Source organism: Manacus vitellinus, unplaced genomic scaffold (assembly GCF_001715985.3).
Source record: "Manacus vitellinus isolate BGI_N305 unplaced genomic scaffold, ASM171598v3 scaffold_26_pilon, whole genome shotgun sequence".
NCBI classification, from domain to species: Eukaryota; Metazoa; Chordata; class Aves; order Passeriformes; family Pipridae; genus Manacus; species Manacus vitellinus.
The window spans coordinates 3,622,800-3,632,556 of NW_021939960.1; the positions used below are offsets into that span (position 1 = coordinate 3,622,800).

The window sequence follows — 9,757 nt, forward strand, 5'->3', positions numbered from 1 at the left end:
CGGGCCGCTCCGCGCATCGGGGGAGGCGGGACAGGCACTCCCCTGGCACTGTCCCCTCCTGCACATCCCGGCTTTACCTGCCCCATTCCCGTCCTTGGAGAGAAATCCACCTTTTCTCCCCTTCGACCCTTAAAATGGGGACGCGCGGAGAGGGGTTTGGTTTCCCAAAAGCCACCCAGCTTGTTCCCTCTTAGCTCTTCGAGGTGCGAAACTTTCTCCCCTTTCTCTTTCCAGAATGTGGAAGATCAACACTTACTAATGCATGACCAGACAGTCATTAGAAAAGGTCAGTAAGGTGGCACCGCTGTTTAACTTTCCCTTGTCAATAGTTAAAAGTTTAATGACGCACCGGTGAAGAGACGTCCTATTATTTTTATAGAGACGGATCCTTTGGGATCGGGAGGGCGGAGGAGTTTTTATTCCACTTACTCAGTCGTTGGATTTTTCTAACGCTGTCCGAGGGAAGGTGGCAGCGGGGACAAACCCCCAGGGTTGCCCCGGGGTGTGAGACTCCTCCGGGGGACACCGGCTGTCCCACTCGTGTGCTCTTGTGTTGTGGCTTTAATCGAAACCGGGACCTTGAACCGAATTTAATCTACCCTGGAATATGTGTGTGTAAAGTGACACGGGGCTTTGCTTTTTGTTTGTTTGTTTGTGGTTTTTTGTTGCTGCTAGCACTCGAAGACAGGGGGCTTTTCCCTTTTTTTTCCCCCCAACTTTCTTTTTAACTTTGCAAGACTTGAGAAGGGAATGAGATCGCTGACAGAAGCCTGCTCGGCTTTATCTTAATCGAAATTGGTTTGTAGCTGAGATTTTGAGGAAGGAGGAAGACGTATTGACTCAATTTACAGTCATTTAGGTTTTTTCCCCTGCTTTTGTTTTTAAACAAATTTGTGCTAAAAAAAAAAAAAATCAGTGGAAGTTTCCTCTGAAGACTTCAAACAAATACCTAACTGAGGAAAAGCAGAAGTGTGTGTCAGAGCGCTGATTGCTGCCTTCAGCTCATGGGAGAATAATTTCGCTGTCAGATGCACCGCTGACAAATCTTCCCCCTCCGGGAGTGGGGCCGATCTCAGCTCTTTAACCCTTTCGCTCGGTGCCCTGAGCCAGCAGCACATCACTGGGTGAACTGGGTGGATTTGCAATGGCATGGAAAAGTTGGATCAGTGGTTTGCTCCTTCCAGCAAAGCCTTTGTTGTCCCTCTTCACCTTAAGGCTGAAGCTATTAAGGAGCAACGCTTTACTTTCGGTTCTGCCCTGGGCTGCATCCCTCTCTGTTGTTGTACCGTCTGTTATGAATTTGTTGGGATTAAATTCTAAAGGCGGTTTCTTAAATCTGCGTGTGCGAGGTGGAAGATGAACCCCAGCGGGAGCTGGGAGGTTTCTCCCTGCCCCGGCTCGGAAAGAGTTTTTGGCAGCAGCTGAGGGATGCTAATTTGGAGTCTGTAGTTGTGTCGGGCTTTTCATAAGCGCGGATTTGCTAACTTGCAGCCTGCTGCTTCAGAGATGTGGGGTTTGTGCGCCTTGAAAAGCATTCTTAGTTGTGTTCAGCAGCTCCTTGGAATCCGGTGGCAAAGTCCAGCTGGTCAGGAATAGTTGCAGGGACCTTTCAGTCCCTGTGCCCTAGATCGATACTGGGGATAGGGGTCAGTGGTGTGAGCATTTAATGCCAAACGAAATCCTGCCTTCTGGGTTGTTTTTATAGAAAGGAAATTCACTTGCCACTTCCTATTTATTTTTCCCTTTTACAAAATACCTGCTTTCCCTCCTCCTCCTGTAGGTCCCATTTCCCTAACGAAAAACAGTGCTCTGAGCCTCCCCTGCCAAAAGGATGGATTAATTGGGGTGGTCATAAACCCCAACGAAGTGTTTTGTTCCGTTCCGGGGAGACTTTCCCTCCTGAGCTCCACGTCGAAATACAAAGTGACAGTAGCAGAGGTGCAGAGGCGGCTCTCGCCCCCGGAGTGTCTCAATGCCTCTTTGCTAGGAGGAGTCCTCAGAAGGTAGGCTGCGCTCTCCTTCCCACCATCCCCTCCGTGCCTATTGTTTGTGATTTCCCTTGTGCTGGGTGTGAGAGCGGCCAGATCAGCATAACGAGGAGCTAAGAACGCCTTTTAGCGAATTACTGATTCTTAAGAAGCCCAACGACACTGAATCCTAATAGGCTTTGGAAATAAAACTTCTTTACACTTCTGCTACCTCTCGAGAAGTGCTGTTAACAGCTCTGACAGCAATTCTCATTCTCTGTTTAAAGTTCAATTTTTGTCTCAAAACCAGCTCCTGGCCAACACAGTTTCCCCATGGAATCATTTTTTGATTAAATCTTGTGGTCCTGATTAATCATTACAAGGACACTTTAGATGTCCTTTTTTGCATATGCCTAATTTGGCTTGTGATTGTTCTACAGCTGTTGGTTTCAGTGGTGCAGTTTGAAACATTTTGATTTTGACCTGCTGTGTTTCATCCTGGCTGGTTTGTAGTACAGCATTTAAAAAGTAGGTCACTTGAAAAGAGCCTGTTTTTTATCTTCACCTCAGTAGAACCCTATTGAATGTCAGTAACTGGAATTTCTCATCTTAAAAAGAAGTGTTCCCCCAAGATAAATAAGGCCATTTTTTTCTCTTTAATTACAGAGCCAAATCTAAAAATGGTGGTAGATCATTAAGGGAAAAACTGGATAAAATTGGCTTGAATCTTCCTGCTGGTAGAAGGAAAGCTGCAAACGTGACACTATTGACATCTCTGGTGGAAGGTCAGTCTTGAACATGTTGTAAAAATGAACTTTTTTCCTTTGTGTACAGCTTTTATCCTCTGGGCAGAGCATGGAAAGGCTAGAAAGCCAGTGAAAGTAATGGAGAGCTTCTTATTTATTTTAAAGTGAGCATGATGGGGATGTTGTTGCCTTTGAGGGACTCCTGTCCCCCTTCTTCTCCCTTCAAATCTGGTCCCTAAGCCCTGCTCACACAAACCCAGCTAATGCTCCTCATCCTCACAGCTGCATGGAAGGGATGGAGCAACTCTCCTAAGTGCCAAGATGTTCAAAAGGCATGTTTGTCCAGTCAGTGTTTCTTAAAGGTTGTTTTGGGTTTCATAAAGGTGTGTGCAGGGACAGGCAGGGATGGTAAAAGGTGTGAAACTCATCACATTAGTGGGTTTGGTTCCCTATTGGGGAACTTTAAAAGTCTGGGGCAGCTGACTCCAAAGCCTGGCCCTACCTCAGCGGTATCCTCAGAAGCTTTTCTAATAAACAAGCATATAAAGTGAGATTTATAGCTTTTTACTTCCTGATAGGAAACTGGAGCCCCTTTAATCTGTACCATGTTCTGTGGCCCCTCTGTCAGTTAAACTGACTTGAAGGGTGTATATATATGTAGGTATGTGTGTGGTTTTTGTTTGGTGTTTCTGTTTGAAGCAGCTCCTGGTAGCAGCACAATTTAATAGGAACAGAAGCAGCAACTGAAATGAAAAGTGAGGAATGATCTAACAATACTGCTAATTCACTTCTACATCAGCTCAAATAAAACAGCAACTTCCATTTAAGACCTTTTCCTTGGAAGCTGGGTTTCAGGGAGCTGATGTGTGTGCACGTGCACCTTGAAGGTAATACACTGACCATGTCAATCCATTTTTTGTAAGCCTGACAAAATTGCTTTAATGAAAAAAAAAAGTGGCCTAGTTATACACCTTGCAATTTTATTTTCTATATGAATATGCTTACAAAAAGTAGAAAACAAACTGAAAGTTTTTATTGGATAAGTGGAATTTAGTTGCCAGATACTCTTAAATATCAGTGGATAATTTGATATCAGCTGAGTTCTGTTCTTTGCTGTGCAGTTATTCTGGAGAGAGACAGGAATCTTCTTACATATAAAAGTAAGATCATTTTCTTTTATAGCAGGTACCAAGTATTTTTCTTTTTCTTGATGCAAACTTAAAGAAAGAAACACTGATCCATCCATTAGAAAATGGTAATGAGTGATATAGTAGTAACGTAGTGTCCTTTTCTAAAACAAGAATACAATTAAAAATTCACAGCATTTTTTTTCCTTAATTTCTCCGATTTTCTTCTGTTAAATGGATGTTACACCATTTAACAAGCACTCTTTTACCCACACCAGGTGAAGCTGTACATCTTGCTCGTGACTTTGGTTATGTTTGTGAGACAGAGTTTCCTTCCAAAGCAGTGGCTGAATATTTAACCAGACCACACATGGGCCGCAATGAAATGGCAAACAGAAAGAATATGCTTCTTGCTGCAAAGTAAGGTTTCAGCTTCGATTTTATTTTTTTTTTCCTCTCCCTTTTAAACATGCTTTTGTCTGCCCATGTGTATCTGTGACTGCGGGACGGTTTGGTACGTTTTCATGTATAATTTTAATTGAGAAGATGAAGCAATTCTTTTTATTTGGTTTTGGTTTGAATTCAGTTATGGCAGCAGTTATTTTAGTCTGAACCAATAATAATAGGAACAATCCTGTAGGATAACTCAAAAGAAAAAGAACAGAACTGGTCCAAACTGCTTTAAGCTGTAGTAAAAACATCAGGAAAATGTCCTATACCCAGACAACTATACCTCTAAGGAGAGATGTCCCTGGGTCTGACAGGGTTGAGGATCTGGAAAGCAGGTAGGGCCTGGGAATGTGAACAAGTGTTGGGACTGGGAGCAGGAGATGGTTCCCCCATCTCTGTTTGTGCAGTGTCTCCAAGCAGAGTTACTGGTGGGCGTGCTGGGCGCCAGGGAAGCTCAGCCCCCGTGTCCTCCTGACTGCCTTTGGCAGTAGCAGCACACAGCTTTCCTCCTGGGACACTGGGAGTCAAGAACTGGATAGTCCCTTTTTCCCTAATATGGCTGAAGATTTTTATAGTTCACTGGAAGCCATCCTTTGGTAGGTGTGGAAAGTCCCTGTGCTTAAAACTAAATTCCTATTACAAACCTTGACAAAGAGGGAAGGCGGGGTCAAGAAGAGCAGCTTAGTTATGGCTGTTCTGCAGACACTTTGTACCTGTAAATAAACCACGTCCTGAACAGGTCTCTGGTAGGAAATATCTGTGTTAAATTAAGCTAATCTTAAACTGGTGGCTGGTGTGCTCGCTGTCCCCTTCTCCCTGCTGAGGTTCCTTTCCCAGGCTGAGGTTTAACAGAGCTTCAGTTCATGATTTGTTCTGGTCTGACATGTTTTCTGGTTTGGGCTCAGTGTAATTCCCCGTGTATGACAGCACCCTTGCTCTGCAGAGGATATGAGAAAAGTTTGCTTAAACTGCAGAGCACTGTAGCCCTAACTTTAGGCTCAGATCAGGCATGCAAAACACATTCCTGTTGCTGAATTTATCCAACCTTCCTGAGAAATATTCCTGTAAAAGATCTCTATTTCTTATAAATTTAGAAATCTAGTCTCTCTTTCCTACAGTTTGAACATGATGATAATTTCTCCTGAGCACTGCTCTTTCTGCTCATTATTGGTACTGTGATTGGCACTAATAATAATCTTCTGGAGGATGTTTGTGATTGAGAAATTCTGATAAAAGTGATGATTCTGTTAAGACTGCTCAACTCCTGTGAAATCCCTTCGAGGGGACAGATTTGCAAGCAGCAAACAACATATGCTGGAGCATTATTAACCACTCATGTTTTGCCAGGCATATGTGTTAGTGTTTGCAGGAGCAGGGCCTCGGTCTCTCTGGAAGGGGGCATATACATAGAATATACACAACTAAATTGAATCTCCTGTTCAGCTGCTTGAGTCTTTCTAAATCACTAAACTGCAGCTGTGAAAGTTCTCATAGAAACTAGCACTGAATTCCCACTCCCCCCTTAAAATCTGGAGCAAATGATGCAGAGCCAGCCAGGCACCAGAGGTGGGGAGATTATTTTGCAGCGTGTTTTGATGATGTAGATATAACAGAAGGTTCATCAGAAAGTGGTGCTAATAAACAGGCTTTACTTTTGGGCACTGCTCAGGCAGTACTGAATTTCTCTAATTCCCACATAACTGCCAAATATTTGATACAGACTCCTCTGTTATTTTTATTTATTTATTTGCTTTTGCATAAATTCCCACCCTGGTGTAAAGTGTGATCCCTTTGTGTCTTGCAGGCAGATCTGTAAGGAATTCACAGACCTCCTCACTCAGGACAGAACTCCTCTTGGAAACACAAGACCCAGTCCCATCTTGGACCCTGGCATCCAGGGCTGTTTGACTCATTTTAGCCTGATCACACATGGCTTTGGGAGTGCTGCCATCTGTGCTGCCATGACATCCGTCCAGAACTACCTAAATGAAGCATTAAAAATAGCAGACAAATCATACATGAACGCTGGCGACCAGAGCCCTGCAGAAACCAACAAAACCATGGATAAAATGGATAAGCACAGGAAGTGAAAGAAAGGAAAACCAGACTTTACTCCTCCTCCTAAACACAGACTGGGATCTTCTTGCCAGGGGGAACATAGAGATTTGGTGTTTTTGTTTTTTCTTTTGGTTTTGTCTTTTTTTTTTTTTTTTTTTTTTTAAAGAAAGGAGGGGAAAAAGGGGAAAAATATCAATATCATTCAGGATCTTCACTCCTCCTGGATCCATCCGTGAGACAAGCCTTTCTAAAAGCTGCAGTATCCCTTTTCTGTGGAAGCAATTACCTGAAGATAAGTACTTGGTACAATGTATTGAATCCTTTGCTGTAAAAGTGGTGCTATAAAGGGGGGGGTTGATGGAAATACACAGAGAGATATATTTAGATTTCTTCTCCACATCTAAGTATCTAGTGGTGACCAGCTTCATGTACAGTTTTTAACATACAGATTTTAGAGTGGAAGCCTGTTTGTTATCTGATACAATTTCAGGGTTTTATTCTCTCTAAACGCAGCAGTAACAATAAAGCAGTATTAAACAATGGTATATAGATGTACATTAAATTTTTTTTATAAACACCTGAAAATAGTAAGATTATTCTGGGGGGGGCTTTTTTTTTTTTTTTGGTTCTGTTTTATCTTGTTGGGGATTTTTTTTTCTTTTTCATTATTTTCGGATTACCATAAGAGAGTACTAAAATCCTGCTAGACTTAAAAGTTATCTGATGGCATTTGACATGCTTATTTTTTATGGAAATATTCAGGCTTTTAAAATCTGCAGTCATGTTGGCTGCAGTTAATATTATCTTGGTATTTTTTTAACGAGGAATAGTTCAAAATGAAATGCTTTTAGAAAATTCACTTTCTGTGTCTAAGGATATTGCAGCTTTATTCACATATTTATATTGTCTTGTATTTTAAATTGGGGGGGAAACTTGAAAGAATAGGCACATACCTTTTTTGGTTTTTTTTTTTACACTTTTTTTGCCTATTAAGGCCAAAAAATATTTCCAGGGAGGCTTTATGTGTATTAAGGGAAGCAGTGTGTTGAATGTAAATATTTATTTATGTGTAATTTAATCGGATTTGTAAATAATGGTGAACTTTTTAATACTTTTTTTTTATAAATGGGTTTCAAATTTTAATTTTGGTAAGTATTTCAAAGGTAATGGGTAAGCTAAACATATCTTTAGGTTTATGCACAGGTATGTCATACAGGGTATTTAAGACTTTTTTTTTTTTTTTAATCTCAATTCTTGCCACTGAAGATTAGATTTAATCTGAGGTGTATGTTCACAAAGCAATAATTTTGTGCATCATTCACCTGATAACTGACTAGACATGGAAAACGAGTGTGTGAGTTAGTGTGTATGTGAATAATGGAGGTTCCGAAATATCTTTTACATATTTGTAAATGTTCCCAATATAATTCTGATGTATATGATAACCATATAATAAAAGTATTCTGGATAGAAGCATGGAATGTTTTGTTAACTGAAGACAGTTCTGTTTTCTTTCTATACTTGGGGAATGTGGGGCGAGTAGCACTAGAGGACATTATGTATTGAGTCATAATCGCAGCACTTTGTTCGGATTAACAGAACAGAAATATGAAGCTGTTTGCCAGTAAAACTAATGGTTTCAATTAAACACATTCTGTATCTCCAAGAATCTTTTTTTTTTTTTTTCCCCTTCCTCAGATGTCATTATCCTGCCTGCTGGCTGCTTAAATAGGCAGCTTAAACACAAACTGCAAGGCTTCTTAATAAAAATCAATCCTACCAGCTTTGTCTCCCAGTGAATCTGACTTTATTAGAATAATCTGTCTCTAATGACAAATATTTGCAAAAACCTGGGGTGTGAAATCTGATAGGTCTCCCATCTGGTTTTGGCCCAGTTTTACTGATTTGAGAAAGTTTACATTTTGCAGAAAGTCCCCAAAGTGCTTTGTGCCTTAGTGGTGAGGCAGGAGCTGGGGCTTCTGGTGTCTCAGATGCAAAATTGCCAAACAAACCTCCCTGAAGAGAAACTGGGCTTTTTTTTTCAGTGCTTTCTGGAAAAGGAACATGAATCTGGGCTTTAGAGTGTCCTTGGCACTTCCATACCTCGCCCATCCTTGAGGCTCAGTGGCTTGGGCAAACAGGAATGGAGACACTGGGCTGTAACAGGGAGTGAGAATTGGGTTCACATCATGGCAGTGTTTCTTCCACAGATGTGGAGAAGAGAAAATATGCACAATTTCTGAATGCTTTGTTTATAAGTTATTTTTATGTCCTCCTTTTTCCTTTAAAGGATAAAGACAAAACACTGATGGTGTGCAGGGAGAAGAAAGGAAAGGGAAGCTCAAAGAAATGAGTGACTATATCAGTGGTGAGCTGGCAGAAAGCTGTTTTTGGAGTTGCAATCCAGTCCCTTTTCTCCTAGAGGTGTGAAATTCCAGCCTTTGCATTTGTTAGACTCATTGTAGCATTTCAGAAATGAGCATTTTGGACCATCTGTAGGCTCAAGAGCAGCCAGGACACGAGATTATTAACTTCTAAAATATACAAACTATACCATTCTGATCATGTATTTTTATGGATTTTATATATATATACACACAGAAAAATGCTGGGTATGGGAAGAGCTTGTTTAGAGAATGCAATGCTAGAGTTCTGTTCTTTTTTCCTGTTTCTGCTGCTGGACTGCTTATACAGCATATATAGGAGGATATTTTAGCTACCAGACAATGGAATCTTGCTTTTTATTAATGCACAAACCCAGGCTGTGAAATAATTGCCCCTTGGGATAGGAAATAAGGATGTTTCCATTTATTCCTGCGTGCATTCAAGCAAAGCCAGTCAATTGTCTAATGTACTGACTCGGGTTCTATTCATATGTTTGGAACATTAGAAATGTTGAGTTTCCATTACCTTAATGCTTTTCCCTACTGTATATTTTAGCTGGTACATTATTTTGAGGCTCAACTACCTCCTAAGCTGTGCCAGGAACATGAAACAAGAACAATGTCTTCTGCTCCATTCACTGAAAAGAACAGTTAAACTGATCTGAACTTGTCTCACGTGATATTAATAATCTTAAGGAATATGTTAATAGGTTAATAACTTCTTGGAGATTCCAAAAGGAACAGAGTTACCTGAAACACAGGAAGGCATTTGTTTGCTTCTTCCTGATCCTCAAAATTTCAGAGCTTTTACTGCTTTTATACACTAGTCCTTTTAGCTGGCTAAAAGAAAAAGAAGGTCTAATGTAAGACTCTTCTGAAGTTCTATTTTTTTATTTCCTTTGAAAATGGACTATTCAAATGACTGTCCAATCTTTTCCCTTGCCATTCTCCCAGAAAAAGAATGGGTTTGGTCATTGTATAAAGAAAAATGACTTCAAACTATTAGAGTTTAAAAGTAAAAAATC

The 9,757-nt window shown here is 40.8% G+C and overlaps 1 protein-coding gene across 1 annotated transcript in view; it reads left to right on the forward strand.

The window, feature by feature from the left end:
• The window catches only part of TFAP2C (transcription factor AP-2 gamma), an 8,101-nt gene extending 1,721 nt beyond the window's left edge, over positions 1-6,380 (forward strand). Inside the window, exons 3-7 of the mRNA XM_029960388.1 lie at positions 235-286; positions 1,781-2,003; positions 2,634-2,752; positions 4,119-4,260; positions 6,095-6,380. Of these exons, the coding sequence (XP_029816248.1) occupies positions 235-286; positions 1,781-2,003; positions 2,634-2,752; positions 4,119-4,260; positions 6,095-6,380 (822 nt within the window). The remainder of the gene's footprint in view (positions 1-234; positions 287-1,780; positions 2,004-2,633; positions 2,753-4,118; positions 4,261-6,094) is intronic.
• The last annotated feature ends 3,377 nt before the right edge of the window (positions 6,381-9,757 follow it).